The sequence below is a fragment of the Hemicordylus capensis genome, chromosome 15 (genome assembly GCF_027244095.1).
Source record: "Hemicordylus capensis ecotype Gifberg chromosome 15, rHemCap1.1.pri, whole genome shotgun sequence".
Taxonomy (NCBI): Eukaryota; Metazoa; Chordata; class Lepidosauria; order Squamata; family Cordylidae; genus Hemicordylus; species Hemicordylus capensis.
Genome location: NC_069671.1, coordinates 2,804,943 through 2,822,144, shown reverse-complemented (window position 1 = coordinate 2,822,144; position 17,202 = coordinate 2,804,943). Strand labels below are relative to the sequence as shown.

The 17,202-nt window shown below is 49.2% G+C and overlaps 1 protein-coding gene across 4 annotated transcripts; it reads right to left on the bottom strand.

Annotated features, from left to right (window-relative positions):
* Positions 1-623: 623 nt before the first annotated feature.
* On the bottom strand, positions 624-16,871 carry TCN2 (transcobalamin 2). Of its 4 annotated transcripts, none has more exons than XM_053279695.1 (11): positions 16,718-16,871; positions 14,748-14,878; positions 12,638-12,880; positions 11,945-12,134; positions 10,448-10,614; positions 9,379-9,540; positions 8,758-8,936; positions 7,529-7,709; positions 5,514-5,712; positions 2,862-2,983; positions 624-1,541 (listed from the first exon to the last, which is right to left on the bottom strand). In XM_053279695.1, the coding sequence occupies exons 3-11, from the start codon at positions 12,699-12,701 to the stop codon at positions 1,480-1,482; spliced, it is 1,326 nt and encodes a 441-aa protein (XP_053135670.1). In that variant the 5' UTR covers positions 12,702-12,880; positions 14,748-14,878; positions 16,718-16,871; the 3' UTR covers positions 624-1,479. The 4 variants fall into 4 exon arrangements, with proteins under 4 accessions (XP_053135670.1, XP_053135672.1, XP_053135671.1 ...); XM_053279697.1 differs by having other exon boundaries at positions 12,638-12,808; XM_053279696.1 differs by lacking the exon at positions 16,718-16,871 and having other exon boundaries at positions 14,623-14,757.
* Between the last annotated feature and the right edge of the window lie 331 nt (positions 16,872-17,202).

The following is a 17,202-nucleotide window of genomic DNA, read 5'->3' as shown; positions in this document are numbered from 1 at the left end:
AAGTGTGCTGTCAAGTCGATTCCAACTCCTGGCACCCCCAGAGCCCTGTGGTTGTCTTTGGCAGAATACAGGAGGGGTTTACCATTGCCTCCTCTCACGCAGTGTGAGATGATGCCTTTCAGCATCTTCCTATATCACTGCTGCCCGATATAGTACCAGCAGGGATTCAAACTGGCAACCTCCTGCTTGTTAGTCAAACATTTCCCCACTGCGCCACTTAAGGTGTTCAGAAGCAGCATATAAATATTTGTTGTATTGTATTGCTGACTACAACTCCTATCATCCACAGCCAAAGGCTGCTGCAACTGGGGACAATGGGAATTGCAGTCAACAACACCTGAGATTCCTGTTACTAGGAGTGCTGCCTAAAGTTCTTTTCTCTCTCTTTTTCCTCTTTCCTAAAGGGTCTCATCACTGGTGCCTGTTGCCTCTGTTTTTGTGCAGGATTGGTTCACTGTAACCTTAGACTAGAACGGGCAGGGCGGGAGAGATCAAGCACCAATTCACTGTGAGAAAAACCCAGCCAAGTGCACCCAAACTGATTTATTGTTTGCTAGGAGGTGCAGCTCAAGCCATAATTGCCATCGTAAGAGAAGAGCAGCCCAAAAGGAAGAGAGAGAGAGAACAATTCACATTTTTTATTGCTGGATTTGAAGAATCCACCCTTGTTTGGTCAGTCTTGCCATACTATAAAGCGCAGAGCATTCCTCTCCCCACCCCACAACACAAAACCCAGACCTAATGTTGGTGGCTCAGGGCCAGCCTGACTGCATGAGGACATCAAGGGGTCTCTCCAAATGGCACGGTTTTATGGGCACCACTGCATCACGGGTGCGATTCGACAGTGGGCCCCAGTTTGATTTTGCAGCCTTGAAGGAATTGCATTAAAATATAAGAAGAGCCCTGCTGGATCAGGCTCAAGAAGGCCCATCTAGTCCAGCATCCTGTTTCACACACTGGCCCACCAGATGCCTCCGGGAAGCCCACAAGCAGGAGATGAAGGCATGTCCCCTCTCTCTCCTGCTGTTGCTCCCCTGCAACTGGGATTTAGTGGCATCTTGACTCTGAGGCTGGAGGTGGCCCATAGCCACCAGACACGGCTATAGGCCACCTCCAGCACTACCTGCAGAACCGCAAGGCATCTGGACTGGGTAGTCAGTCCCACCTGGGTGACAGAATATCCTTGACCAGACCTGCAGGGGTGTTTCATTCCAAAATCAAGATCAACAAAGCTGGTTCATGTCTGCATATATGTCCAGTAGCGTCCTTGCATTTTCATGCATGGCTTAAGCAATCGGTTTTCTGAGGGTCCAGCGTCTGCAGAGTTTGTGTGCTTATTGAGAAGAAATGTGAATTGACTGTTGTGTCAGTAAGTGAAGGAAAAGGTGGCAGAACTTGAAAGACCAGGAAAGGGACCGTTTGCAGCTTCTGCACGACATCTTCCAACAGCACAGGGTGAGACTGTGACTAGAGCTTTCTCTACCAAGGGCCAAATTTTAAGAGGATGGATTCTCTGTCTGCTGGGATGTAGTCTGCAATACCTAGAAAACGAAAAAGGAAAGCACAAGACGATGAGAGGAGAGACACCAGTCCCAGCTGCGTCTTTCTCTGGCTAAGTCCAGAACTGCATACATAATTTATTTTTATTTTGTGTTTTTTTATACTGCCTACCATTTGCATCTCTGGGTGGATTACAGAATATGTATGAAAATGTACAAACACAACCACACAACAATTAAGTTTTAAATTGTATTAATATTTTAATGTTAATTTAATAATACAATTTAAGATTAACAGTATAAACTTATATATATATCTCACAGAATTGCAGTGCATACAATAAAACCCTTGTTTGTTAAATATATACCCTTGTTTGTTAAACAAGCGTTTTATTGTATGCACTGCAATTCTGTGAAAGCACAGGGGGAAATGCAAAATGTGATAGGGCACAGCTTCCTAAGAATCTCAGTTTTGTTTTTAAAAAGTGTCTAGTCCTTATGCTTTTCAGGACTACCTATAACTACCTATAAGCTGATAGAAATTTTTCTCCCTCTCTCATAACACTTCAGGGGCCATTCCATGAAACTGACTGCTAAGAAATTTAGGACCAACAAACAGAAGTACTTTTTCACACCATGCAGAATTAATCTATGGAACTCTCTGCCACAAGATGTGTTGACAGCCAACAGCCTGGATGGCTTTAAGAGGGATTTAGATAAATTCATGGAGGACAGGTCTATCAATGGCTATTAGTCTGGTGACTATAGGCCACCTCCAGCCTCAGAGGTGCCTCTGAGTACCAGTTGTAGGGGAGCAAAAGCAGGAGAGTGGGCCTGCCCTCACCTCTTGCCCGTGGGCTCCCCAGAGGCATCTGGTGGGCCACTGTGGGAAACAGGATGCTGGACTAGATGGGCTTCCTAGGGCTTGATCCAGCAGGGCTGTTCTTATGTTTTTACCTTGTTTGACTATAGCTTCCATCACCTCCAGCCGCAATAGCCAAGGCCATCAGGGCTGTGGATGATGGGAGTTGTAGTCCAACAACATCCGGGGACCCAAGTTGGAAAATGTCTGGTTTAACCACTGAAACACCAAAAAACTGGGAAGTTTTCCTGCCGAAGACCCACTGAAATAAAAAAGGAGCTGCATTCAAATGAAGCCGCACAAGAGTGTCTCTCGATGTTGTGCCTCCCGCACAACAGAGATTGGGAACATTCAGAGACGCTGCGCGGTCTTGGGCTGGCTCAGAAGAAACCACTGCTGACGAATTCCTCTCCCCCGCAGCAATGCCCACAGCCCACCCCCCATCGGCCTCGGGGGGCGCCATCCCCTCTCCTGGGTGCGGCTGAGCTAGCAGTACTCACCCTGCTCCAGCTTGGTGTTGGGGTATCGAAGAAGCTTCCAGTAATGGCGCTCCCCTGGCTGGGCTTTCACCCCCATCACTGCCGTGAGCAGGGGGCCGGACAGGGTCTGCTGGGTTTCAAAGCTGTCGAGCGAAGGCCGAAAGAGAGGCAGCGTCACACGGAGCACGAGACGGGGACAAGCAAGTCTTCAAACGCTTCGGCGTGTGGGGGACTCGGGTCCAGAGGCGGAGCCACCATTGAGCAAGCGGGTTCAAAGAACCCGGGCCGCCAGGCCTCATGCCCCAGACACGCCCCCTGCGAGTGATGTCAGATGTGGGGGGGCGTGATTTAGCTCCCCAATGGGGCCACGTGGTCCCATTGGGGAGTTGGATCGGCCAGTGCTGCATTTGGAAGCTAAACCATGCCCCCGCATCGGACGTCAGATGTGGGGCGTGGCTGAGTGCTTCCTACGTCTGATGTCAGATGCAGGGAGTGGGGCTAGGGGCCGCCGTGGCAGAACCCAGGCCGCCACGGGCCTCCCTCCACGCCTGCTCGGATCCCTGCCTAGCTTTGTGAGCCATTTGGAAACTGCCACTGGTGCAGAATGGTCTCGGGGGCGTCCTGAAGAGACCACAGAACACGGATCTTAAAAAGGACTACGTACACTGGCTGCTGATAGGTTTCCAAGCAAAATACAAAGTGCAGGTTATTACCTATAAAGCCCTTAACGGCTTGGGTCCAGGGTACTTAAGAGAGTGCCTTCTTTGTCACGAACTCTGCCACTGACTGAGATCTTACTCTACTACAGGGACATTCGCTGCAGTCACTTGATTATCAAGCCGGAGGTTGCCGGTTCGAATCCCTGCTGGTATGTTTCCCAGCCTATGGGAAATACTCGTATCGGGCAGCAGCGATAGAGGAAGATGCTGAAAGGCACCATCTCACACTGCACGGGAGGTGGCAATGGGAAACCCCTCCTGCATTCTACCAAGGACAACCACAGGGCTCTGTGGGCGCCACGAATCGACACCAACTCGACTCAACTTTACTTTTACTCGGTTCAGACGGGACAATTTCACACCTCTTTACTGCTTTCTGATATCAATCCTGCCATCACATATAGCATTGTCAGGTTCTGCGTGGCAGGGCTCAAAATCCGACAGACAATGACCTCTAGCTTTACAGCTTAACTCGTAGCTTGCCCGTAGCTTGCTAGCTACCACAGAGCGCTTCATGATAACCTTGCACCATTAGAGTTTTACAGCTTAACAGCCCCTCACTTGATCTTGCTTACAACTGCGCTTGTAGATTTATTTATTTTCTTAAATGCAATCATTACCCCTTCATGCCTTTTCATACCTTTTACATGTTTTTATGAATGCTCTGGTCCTTGTGGCCAATTGCACAATTTTATGCAGTTCACAGCACTTTTTAAATGCAGTCTTCACCCTTTCTATGTCTTCTTCTGCCTTTATGGCTTTCATTTCTTTTTATGACTGTATCCTTTCCCTGTACTTTATGCTGGTCCATGACTGTAATAAAGATCGACTGATTGATGCTGAGATCCACTGTTCCCTCGAACAGGGATTCCCAGATGTTGTTGACTACAACTCCCAGCATCCCCAGCTGCAATGGCCTTTGGCTGGGGGTTATGGGAATTGTAGTCAACAACATCTGGGAATCCCTGTTCAAGGGAACACTGCTGAGATCATATGGGGAGGTCTGGTTATGGCTACCACCCGCCCGGAAGCTTTCAAATGGGCCCCCTGTCAGTATAAGAGACGCAAGTTTGGGGCGGTATAGAAATGTAATAAATAATAAATGAATGAATGAATGAATGAATAAATAAATAAATAAAAGCTTCTCTGTCTCTGGCTGCCTGTAAAAAAAATCACTTAAGACACACCTGTTTTCTCAGGGTTTTTTGCTAAAACTATTTTGAATTGTGTGTGTGTGTTAAAACCATTTTTTAAAATGGTTTTTATTGAGTTTTATTTATTGTTTTAAGTCATGTACACCACCATGAGATCTAGGGGTCAGGCAGTTTTTAAATGGAATGGAATGAATGAATGAATACAGAAAGGGGGGCTGAGCCGAAATAACTCTCTCGGTTTCTCTGCCCCACAAACAGGCGGCAAAATGGAGGCTGCATTTCAGCGGTGAAAGCACTTCTGATGTTCCTCCTACCGGCTACCTATCATATTAAGGGTTCTCACAACGTGGCTCCCCAGAGGTTGTTGGACTACAACTCCCATCATGTGGCTATTGCAGATGGGGATGATGGGAGTCGTAGTCTGACAACCTCTGAGGGCCCAGGTTTCGAGAATTCCTGATGTAGCATCATTCACAGGGGGAGTGGGGCGAAGAGAAGGGTGAGCCAGGTCATGCTGCTGGTCCCGTCATCTTTTCCACCTCCAGCCCTTCCAGAATTCAAGACCAGAGTTATCCATGGAGACTGCTGAATTGTTAGAGACTGAGCTTTGAACCCAGAAGTTCGAATCTCACTTCCTCCGCCAACTCTCCAGTGGGCCTTGGGCAAGCTGTGCCAGTAATATGGCAGTGATGCTGGCCTGCCCCACAGAGCAGATAAGCGCTCCCATCTCAGCCCTCCTTCCTGGGGCCAGGGCCAGGAACCCCCCCACTCCGGGAAGCAGAAGAAGAGGCATGTCTCACGTGAACGGTTTGAGCCCCCTCTCCGCAGCTTTTAACACGTCCAGCAGGGAAGAGCCGAGAGGCACTTGGAGGAGACCGTTGTACAGCAGCATTCGCCGGGGCGGGCGCTTCACCATCAGGTGGACAGTGATACTCTGGACACCTTGACCGGTCGCCCCTGGCTCAAGAGGCAAGGAGTTGACTTCCAGATGGCCTGTGCCTGGAAGCAAAATCAAGCAAAGGATCTGTTTTTCTGCTTCCAGAGTCCAGACTCCCTTCCCCATTTGGGTCTTTCTCCCCCCCTCCCTTTCCAGTCTGATCTGGAGTAATAGATGATATGATATGATATGATATATGATATGATATGATATATTATATATTATTTACACAGTCAGACAGGTGTTATTGACTGGTTTGTTTTATCCAGACATTGAGTCCTTCCCAAGGACCTGGGATGGCTGAATTTTATTGTCAATGTTGTTGCTGTTGTTATAGATATCGTCACAGAATATAGGCTGTTCCCAGTAAAGCTGCTTTTTATAATTGGCTGATGGTGATTTCTGTGGCCCCGATGGTGTTGAGGTGCTCTTCAAGTTGTTTTGGGATTGCACCCAGGGCGCCAATGACCACTGGGATTATTTGGGTCTTTTTCTGCCACAGCCTTTCAATTTCAATTTGTAGATCTTTGTATTTGGTGATTTTTTCTATTACTTTTTCTTCTATTCTGCTAACCCCTGGTACTGCTATGTCAATTATTTTAACTTGTTTTTCTTTCTTCTCAACTACAGTTATATCTGTTGTTGTTATTATTATTATTATTTATTCTTAATAATTTCCAATTTTAGTATATGTGCTGCCGAAGCGAGCACTTCTTAATAATAATATCTGTTGTTGTTGTTGTTATTATTATTATTTATTCTTAACAACAACAACAACAACAACAACAACAACTCGATTTCTATACCACCCTTCCAAAAATGGCTCGGGGCGGTTTACACGGAGAAATAACATACAAACAAATAAGATGGCTCCCTGTCCCCAAAGGGCTCACAGTCTAAAAAAAAGGAACGTCAGATAGACACCAGCAACAGTCACTGGAGGTCCTGTGCTGGGGGTGGACTGGGCCAGATACTCTCCCCCTGCTCAATCAAGAGAATCACCACATTAAAAAGGTGCCTCTTTGCCAAGTTAGCAGGGGTTACCAAGTTAGCACCCTCTGAGCCAAGAGCCCTGCCTCCCAAGCTCAAAAGGGGTGCAAAAGGCACTCTGCGTGTGCTCAGGATATTCTTTTTAAACACGACTAGGGGCTAAGGGAGCATGGGCTGTGATCTGGAAGGCCCCAAGGGAAGTCTCACCTCTGCAATCAACTCTCCATCAGGGACTGTGACAGGGACTACGACTCCCATCATCCTCAGAAAGGTAGGAGGAATGATTAACTAATTCTTCCCTAAAGCATGAACATAGTTGGGCTCATTTCAGTTTCAGGGAGAAAAAGTGTTCTAAAAAATACAAGTGGTGGGGAATTTTTAAGGAAGAAAGGCCCTTGTATCTGGGGATGATGGGAGTTGTAGTCCAGCAATATCTGGGGACCCAACACAGGAGGCTGCCTTCTACCGAGTCAGACCCTTGGTCCATCTAGCTCAGGACTGTCTACACTGACTGCATCATTAAAATTCGAATCAAGGCATGGGAAATGTGAACAGCACCCTGCTGATAACGCAGCGACCCCTATGTGGAAACACGGGTGATAAGGAGGGGCACTTAGTGGATACATTGCGAGTATGTTGCAGCGTGTAATCTGGAAAACACCCTGGAGATGCTGCCCGGGTTTGAACCTGGGACCCTCTGCATGCCAAGCAGGGGCTCTACCACTGAGCTACGGCCCCTTCACTCCTGCTACTACGAATAAGAGTATCCTTCCACCACCCCTACCTCATAAGATGCTGGTGGCTCCCCTGTTTCCGGGCACCCTTCCCCGCTACCTGTCTCCGGGCACCCTTCCCCGCTACCTGTCTCCGGGCACCCTTCCCCGCTACCTGTCTCCACTTTGCACTCCATGCTGGCGATGTCTACGTAGCTCCTGCCGTTCAGCGCAGGCAGCAACTGGGACCCAACGAGGGTGTTTCGGAAGCCGCCTCGCTCCAGGCTCTCGAGCAGGGCCCCCACGGCTCTGGAGCACTCTGGCTTGTCCTTGCTCGTCCCCTCTGCAATCAGGAACTAGATCACCAAGAGAAGGAAGAGTCACGCTGAAAAGAAGAAGGGCTTACCTTGGGCATTTGGAGGAGTCTCTCCTGCAAGGGGGCACCAGTGCTGTAATCCTATACCAGGGGTGTTCAGCTGTGGCCCTTCTGCAGATGTTGGACTACAACAACTCCCATAATCCCTGGCGATGGGCCACTGGCTGGGGATTATGGGAGTTGTAGTCCGAAAACAGCAGGGGGCGGGGATTAATTTGAGCAGGCCTGCCCTATACCCACTTACCTGGAAGGGAGCCCCATGGAGTTGAGTGCCAGTTCCCTGCCACCAAACACACATACATACACATTTTGCTCCCCCACACAGATCTGAATCGCCCTTCCAAAAGCAGCCGTTTTCCGTGGAGGGGAACACTTACAGGTAGGGTTTCCTGTAACAGTGATTCCCAGACGTTTACTACGACTCCCAGCATCCAGCAATGGCCTTTGGCTGGGGATCATGGGAATTGTCATCAACAATGCCTGAGAATGCCCATTACCAGGAACACTGCTTGCAGTGACAATCATGCTAAGTTTTCCTTCCCATGGCTAAGAGCAGCGTGGGGGTGGATTTGTGCAAGAAAGAGCCATAGCCCCCAAAGAGCCAGCCACAAGGGGGGTCCTCAATAGGGCTGGGGCCATCCCTTCCTAGGGTTGCCATATCCAAGCGCCCAAAATCAGGGTGGCCCAATTTGCATATTATGCAGATTGTCCTAATTTGCATATTATGCAATTTATCCTAATTTACATATTATGCAAATTAAATGGCAACTAATTTGCATTTTTTATTTATGTATTTAGCAGGTGTGTATACTTTCCCCTCCTTCCCTGCCCTCTCATGTGATCGGATCCAGAGTAAAATCCGGACAATCTGGGCAGCGCATTTAAAATCTGTGTAAATCTAGGTGGAATTTAGCGTCCAGGTGGAGGAGACAAAATCCAGGAGTTACCCTAAATTCCTGGGGGGACATGGCAAGGCTCTCCCTTCCTGTCCCTTGGTGTACCAGGCCAGCAAGCACGATTCCCCTCACCTGCACTGCCAAGGGGCTGCTGTAGATGTTCCCAAAAGCATCGGGATTCTCGTCCCAAGACTCAAAGATCTTCTGCTTCACTCTCTGGACAGCCTGGCCAAGGTCCTCCAACAGCTGCTGGGAGTAGAAAGTGGACTTCCCCAAGCAGAAGAAAGCCAGCCCGGCCATCGCCTCCGTATCTGGGGGGAGAAGAGCACCAGGGAAGCAGAGGTGTGGGGCTCAGAGTCTAACCCTGGGGATGCTGGCCTGCCAGCGCCAGGAACGAAGGGCCCTCCCCATCACCTGTGGGTGTACACACACACAGCCTTATACCATAGGAACATAGGAAGCGGCTGTATATTGAGTCAGACCCTCGGTCCATCTAGCTCAGTATTGTCTACCCAGACTGGCAGCGGCTTCTCCAAGGTTGCAGGCAGGAGTCTCTCTCAGCCCTATCTTGGAGATGCTGCCAGGGAGGGAACTGGGAACCTAGATGCTCTTCCCAGAGCGGCCCCATCCCCGGAGGGGGAGATCTGACAGTGCTCACAAATCAAGTCTCCCATTCAAATGCAACCAGGGCGGACCCTGCTTAGCTAGAGGGACAAGTCATGCTGGCTACCGCAAGACCGGCTTGGCTCTTACCTACAGAGAGCTTGTCATCGTGCTTGAATTTGTCGTGCTTCTCTGCATTCAGGAGCTTGCGGATGACGTGGGCATCGACTTGCTTGTTGTGGACACACAAGGCTAAGACGCCCAGGCCGTACTGGTAATAGCTGGTGATGGGACGGCTGCTGTCCTCTGGGCCTAGGTGCCGGAGGAGAGGGGTCAGGGTGGAGGTCCTTCCCTTCCCACACCCATTAATTATCCATTCCGCTTTTCCAAGACTGGAGACTCCTGCTCTAAGAAAGCTCTGCTGAGGGGATTCCAGAATCTCACCTAATATGTGGGGCAATCCCTTTCAGAATCGCTCCTGATATGTGGGGCCATCGCTGCTGTGACCCAACGTTAGTATGGATGAAGGGCCTTCCCACCGTCACCCACGCCCAGATCTGATCACTGCTGGGCTTGTAAAACGTGCGCCCCTAGATGAGGTGGGAAAACAAAGGCCATGGCAGTGGTGGGGATGATGGGAGTTGTAGTCCAAGAACATCTGGGTCCCAAGTCTTGAGTCCCCCTGGATTACTGTGATGCAGGGAGGAGCCACTCTGGCCTTCCAGCTGTTTTGGGACCACAAGTTCCATCGCCCCCAGCCACAGCGGCCAATAGCCAGGGGTTAACGGCTGACATGCCAGTTGTGGTCCATTTCTTGAGATAAATGACCTCAGAATGGTGTCACATAGTAACCACCAGGTTTGACTACTGCAATGCACTCTATGTGGGGCTGCCTTTGTGCGTAGGCCGGAAACTGCAGTTGGTCCAGAATGCGGCAGCCAGGTTGGTCTCGGAACCATCTTAGATATTACCATATTAAAGGTAAAATGTGCCATCAAGTTGGTGTCGAAGGAAAACCCGGAGGCATGCCATGTGAACTTGCATCAAAAGCAAACCCGAGAGCAGAGGGGAGGGGCTGCTTCCTTCCGTGCCGCGAGTGTGATTCGAAGGGGCTTCGCTCAACATTTACCCCGCAGCCTGAAGCCAGGTGTGAATAACTCCCTGGTGTAGAGCATCGGCCACGGCAAAAGGAAGAGCCCAGCAGCATCCCTGGTCTTACCGATCTGCTGTTTTTCCTTATGCAAGTGAAGCTTGAGTTGGGTCACGAGGCCTCTCCCATCGACTGTCTCCATGTTGTGGCACGCGGCCCGCAGGGCTAGGAGATACAGAGCCAGGAGGCCGGTGTTGGGTTGCTCCTGGAAGCTGACGGCATTGAGTGTGCTGGCCCTGAGAAAAAGCCCCACGGTTAGACCTTTCCTGCCGGAGCCCCCTTCCCCAGATCCCCTTTTGTCGAGGGCAGGACTGCACAGCTGCCTTCTGCCCTCCTGCAGATGTTGGCCTCCAACCCCCAAAATCCCCGACTACTGGCCACTATGGCTAGGAATTATGGGAGTTGTAGTCCAAAAAGAAAAAAAATCTGAAGGTCCAAAGCTGTGCAGACCTGGTCCAGTTTTGCTACATTTGTTCATAATCAGGCAGCATTACAAGATTTTCAGTGAAGAGCTCATTCCCCCTTTTCTGTCCTTCCCTTCCCTCTGTTGTCTCCTGCAGTGTTAGAATGCCCACTGTAAGCTCCCTGGGGCAAGGTCTGAATGCAAAGCACTTACATTGTGAGCTCTTTGGGGACAGGGATCCATCTTATTTATTTGTTATTTCTCTGTGTAAACCGCCCTGAGCCATTTTTGGAAGGGAAGTATAATAATAATAATAATTATTATTATTAATAATAATAATAATAATAATTCAATTTCTATACCGCCCTTCCAAAAATGGCTCAGGGCGGTTTACAAAGAGAAATAACAAATAAGATGGCTCCCTGTCCCCAAAGGGCTCACATTCTAAAAAGAAACTTAAGACACACACCAGCAACAGTCACTGGAAGTACTGTGCTGGGGGTGGATCGGGCCAGTTACTCTCCCCCTGCTAAATAAAGAGAATCACCACGGTAAAAGGTGCCTCTTTGCCCAGTTAGCAGGGGTATGGAAACTGAATAAATACAAATAAAATATAATACATCAGAAGGTGCTATTTGTCAATTACTGCAACAGAGATGCCACCGAAGGCGGTGAAATTAGAAGCCGGAGAGAACTTTTGGGTCCGTATGCTCGGGATCTCTGGCCCCAGGAAGCCTCAACCTCCCAGACAAGACAGCACCTGACATGTCCACAGCAGCAGATCCTAGACTGCTGAACACTCCATCACAGACATCCTATCGCTTGTTTTAGGTGCAGGGCCTTTTATATCACATCAAGCAACTGAAGAAAGCGGAGGCCTTGCTCATTATATTTCTTAATCAAAACAGAGATTTATACTTTTGCTTTGGATGAACAACATCCTGGGATCCTATATGCTTATTTATATCCTGTCCAGTGGGAGAGTTTTCCTGCATTTTCCAGAGCATTAATGCATTTTTCCGGGGTCTTGGGTTTCTTTTTCGGAGTCTGGGCAAAGTCTGGAACCTACCTGCAAAAAGGGCATGTTTCTATCTTTCGTGCTTTGGTCTGGGAGTTTCATGTCTGCTCTGGGCCTGAATCGTATTTGGATGCTCCAGTCCTACCTTCTGGGATGAGGCTGAAAGACGTCCCACAGGCGTTGGAAGTATCGGCTCTCCCTCTCCAGGCTGTGGTTGGCAGAAAGGCGAAGGCCCAGGTAGACGCTGGGGTTGGGCTCCTCAGACACATCCTCGGTCAGTCTCAAGAGGTCCTTGGTTAAAGACTCGATGAGATTAGAATGGTTTCCGGGGATTTCTTAAAAAGAAGCAAGGACATAAGTGCAGCCCTGCTGGATCAGGCCCAAGGCCCATCTAGTCCAGCATCCTGTTTCCCACAGTGGCCCACCAGATGCCTCTGGGGAGCCCACGGGCAAGAGGTCTGTGCATGCTCTCTCTCCTGCTGCTGTTGCTCCCCTGCAACTGGGATTGAGAGGCATCGTGCCTCTGAGGCTGGAGGTGGCCCACAGCCACCAGACCAGTAGCCATTGATAGACCTGCCCTCCATGAATCTGTCTCAGCCCCTTTTAAAGCCATCCCAGTAACAAAGATTCCCAGGTGTTGTCGACAACCACTCCCACCATCCCCAACTGCACTGGCCTTTGGCTGAGGATGATGGGAGTTGTAGTCAACATCTGGAAATCCTTGTGATGGGGAACATGGGTTGAGTACCCCTGCCTTAACTTAATTAAGCAACCTATGATGGTTTTGCCATCGACATTGCAGTAAGAAAGGTACCCAGTAAAAAGTAAGTGGGCTTACCACACAGCTGGACAGAGGCAAACAGGAGGTGGAGGAGGAAGAACCGTGGGCCCCTGGGATCCATACGGGCGGCGGGAGAGAAGCCAGCGGCAGGCAGAGTTCCTGATCACAGCTGCAGAAGCGAGGCCAGGCACCGTAAAAAGGACTCTGGGTCTTGGTGTGTCACAAGGCCTGTTTGTATGAGATCAGCGATTCAACTGGAAATCATCCCAACAGGATCTTCCCGAGGAAGAAACGCCGAGTCTGCAAAACAGGACGGACTTTGCCTGAACAAGACACAAAACGGAAAGCCAAAGGGCTTTGGATCTAGACCGGGAAGCGGCAGCTGCTTCCCTTTCTTGCTGATCTGCGGCACGCACGCCTAGTCCCACAATCACTGCTTTATTCTAATGGGGAAGGGCTGTAGCTCAGTGGTAGAGGCCTTGCTTTGCACAGAGAGGGTCCCAATTTCAGGCCCTGGCTCCTTCACAGTGGATCTGAGAAAGAGAAAGTCCCCTGCTAAATGAACAAAAGAGGCACTCTTTTAAAGTGACGATTCTCTTTATTCAGCAGGGGGAGAGCAACTGGCCCTATCCGTCCCCAGCACAGCATCCGCCCAGTGGCTGTTGCTGGTGTCCGTCTTAGCTTTCGTTTTTAGATTGTGAGCCCTTTGGGGACAGGGAGCCATCTTATTTATTTATTTGTTTGTTTGTAAACTGCTTTGGGGACTTCTGCTGGAAAGCAGCATATAAATGTTTGCTGTATTCGTAAAGATGAAAGAGTGCTTCTGCCAGTCAGAGTAGACCAGATGGGTTGACAGCCTGACTGTGTGGAAGGCAACTGCATAAAGATCCACACGCATCAGGGGCTGTTTATTCATGAGAGCCCAACTGTTTCTGAATCCTTTAAGGTTAAAGATAGAAAAATCTCCCTGCAGTCATTCTGAAGGAGAGACCCCACATCATTAACAGTTACACAACAGGCAGAAATTCAACCAGTGAAGCATTTCCAAGCAGCCTGAAGCCCTGGCACACCTCTTATTCTTGCTGAGAAAAGAAACACATGTTGTGGGGTGACAGGAGCTGTACTTCAACAACGTTTGGAAACTCAGGCTTGAAGAACTGAATTGCAAGGAGTTGAATCAACCCTGAACCCAAAAATCTGGTTCAGAGAGTATCTTTCCCTGAACTGGAATGAAACTCCAAAACACAAAAGGTGGCAACCAGTTCCAAATAAGCAGTTCAGTCAGACACTCTGCTTCCAATTGTCAGATTAATGTTTTGGCTTTTTAGTTTTTCAAAATCCTGTGATGTGTATTTTGTTGATAAAAGCTTCTATAGATCAAGACAACACAAGTTTTCAACAATAATAAACATGGTTTCTCAAGTTAAATAGTTACCACAATACTCAGATTACCCCACAAGCAAAGGAGTTTAGATATATTTCATGCAGAAGAGTATCAAACCGGCTCAAAGTGCCTGAATCACTTTTTAAAGCATCCGATCCAAAACCGAAGCACAGAATGAACATGAACCACATCCAGATTTTGTTTAACTGTTATGAGGTCACCATTCTGTCTTTGTTTTGCTTTTTAAATTTAACACACATTGGTGAACCATAAGAAAGAAAGAAAGAAAGAAAGAAAGAAAGAAAGAAAGAAAGAAAGAAAGAAAGAACTAATCAATTCACCCCGATCCATGCCACCCAGAGAAAGAAATGTACTTGCAAGTTACTTGTCTCCAATCTGTACAACAGAAGAATGTGGAAATTCTCCTTTAATCTTGCTCAGTCAGGCTGTCAATCTATCTACACCTCCAGCCATATAAAAGTTTTACAGCGCAATCCTATGCATGTTTACTTAGAAGTAAATTCAATGGGGCTTTGGAAATGTGTTGGGGAGGGCAGAAACTTAACTTGCATCAAGTTACAACGTAACTTGCATCAAGGCTGAGTGAGAGAGATCGGTTGAAAAAAAGAGAGGGAAAAAACCGTTTCTCTAAACCTACCCATTAGAGGCTGTGGTCTCGTTTCCTTCCAGGAGTCTCCAACGCCTCACTTTCCCCTTGAATCATAAAATGGGGCTGTGGGGGTGCTAATGCCAGCTTATACAAAGAGAAGAGCCCTTTCCTACCTTACTCAGTAGGGTCAGGAGAGTTGGGGAATCCTCCCTTGCTCGCTCTTGTTTACCCCAGATCACGTGATGCCATCTCTAGCTGCCGTAATCAGCTGTTTGTTAAAGAAAGCGAGAGGCTGGCTGGAGCTCTGGAAAGGAAAAGGAAATATATATAGGGTTGTCTGTGCACTGGGGAAATGCTTGACTAACAGGCAGAAGGTTGCTGCTTCAAATCCCCGCTGGTATTCTATCGGGCAGCAGCAATACAGGAAGATGCTGAAAGGCATCATCTCATACTGCATGGGAGGAGGCAATGGTCAACCCTCCTGTATTTTACCAAAAGAAAACCACAGGGCTCTGCAGGCGCCAGGAGTTGAAATCGACTTGACAGCACACTTTACCTTACCTGTAATTATTCAAAGGAGGCCATGTTAAAAGAAAGAGAAAAGAACTGCTTTATACTGAGTTCATCTAGCTCAGTATTGTCTACACTGACTGGCAGCGGCTCTCCAAGGTTTCAGGCAGACGTTTCTCCCAGCCCTGATTGGAGATGCTGCCAAGGACTGAGATTGGGACCTTCTGCATATAAAGCAGATGCTCTTCCAATGAGCTACAGCTCACATGTAGTCTCCCATCCAAATGCAAACCAAGGCAGACCCTGCTTAGCAAAGGGGGGGTCTGCTTGCTAGTCAAGCATTTCCCTGCTGTGACCCTTTTGTCGAAAAGCGGTATATAAATATTAACAATCCCCGCCATCTCTATATGGTGCCACCTCCACATAGGGCCGAGAGAGACTCCTGCCTGCAACCCTGCAGAAACCTCTGCCAGTCTGTGCGGACAATGCTGAGCTAGATGGACCAGTGGTCTGACTCAGTATAAGGCAGCTTCCCATGTTCCTATGTAGGGTGGCTACAGGCTTTAAGAGGGGTTTGGATGACTTCATGGAGGAGAGGTCTATCAATGGCTACTAGTCAGAGGGCTGTGGGCCACCTCCAGCCTCAAGGGCAGGATGCCTCTGAGTACCAGTTGCAGGGGAGTAATGGCAGGAGAGAGGGCACGCCCTCAACTCCTGTCTGTGGGCTTCCAGTGGTATCTGGTGGGCCACTGTGTGAAACAGGATGCTGGACTAGATGGGCCTTGGGCTTGATCCAGTAGGGCTGTTCTTATGTTCTTCTGGGTGCCGCTACAGAGAAGGCTCTGCCACATGGCACTTCACGTCTCAAAGAGGACTACACAAGGAGAGGAGAGCTGGTCTTGTGGAAGCAAGCACAACTTGTCCCTTTTGGTAAGCAGAGTCCGCCCTAGTCCACCCACCAGGGTCCACTTGCATTTACTACAAGTGTGAGCACACTGTAAGAGATTCCCCTTAGGGAATGGGGCCTCTCTGGTTGCATGCAGAAGGTTCCAAGTTCCCTCCCTGGCAGCATCTCCAAATAGGGTTGAGAGAAACTTCTGCCTGCAACCTTGGAGGAGATGCTGCCCATCTGTGAAGACAATACTGAACCAGATAGACCAAGGGTCTGACTCAGTATACGTAAGCTCCCTATGTCCCCATCTAATTTCTCACTTTAAAAAAATCCTCCAATGAGCAAGGCATAGTTTACACATGACTTTGCAGCAGGGTATGAGACATCACAGCATATCTGGCACAAAACACAGCCAACTATCCACCGCATAGATAGAATCGGACACCAGGGCAACCATCTGACCAGTGCAACAATTACTTCTTGGGATCTGGATGCAGCAATGAATGCACCACGGACTGAGAGGCCTGAAAGAGCAGAAGGTACCAAGTCCCCTCCCCGGCAGCATCTCCAAGATAGGGCTGGGAGAGACTCCTGCCTGCAACCTCAGAGAAGCCGCTGCCAGTCTGGGTTGACAATACTGAGCTAGATGGACCAAGGGTCTGAATCAGTATACGGCAGCTTCCTATGTTGCTAAAGGCCAACCAACCAATCCAAAAACAGCTGGCGGGGTGGGGGACTAACCTGAGCAGGCCTGCACTAAGAAAACTAAGTCCCTTTTGCAGGTAATGCCCCTAAGCCAGACCTTCTTTTTTCCCTCATCCTGCAAACTCAGTGCCACTTGCACCGGTGCAGCTTCTGTGGGCAGAGGGCTAAAGGACACCCTCCAGATTGCCCCTCTCTATCCCAGCATGCACCGCGCCGCGCTAGTTGCCCTTCTGCATCCCAGCATGCTTTGGAAGCCTTTCCTCCTATAGAAAGAAAGCCCTATCTATCCTCCCCTCTCTATCATAAGCAACCCAATCCCCAGCATGCTCCGCGCCAGCGCTGCACCGCCCTCCTTCTCCGACCTAGGGCCTAGGCAGAGACTGAGGCCGATCGGGGTCCTACTGAAGTTCTTCTGGATAGGTGGCCTACTTAACGCCTGAGTAAAAAAAAAGCTGGTGCTCCGGGAGTTTCCCGGCGTGCTGACGGGAGCCAAACCCCTCCCTGATCATCGTCGCCAGCTC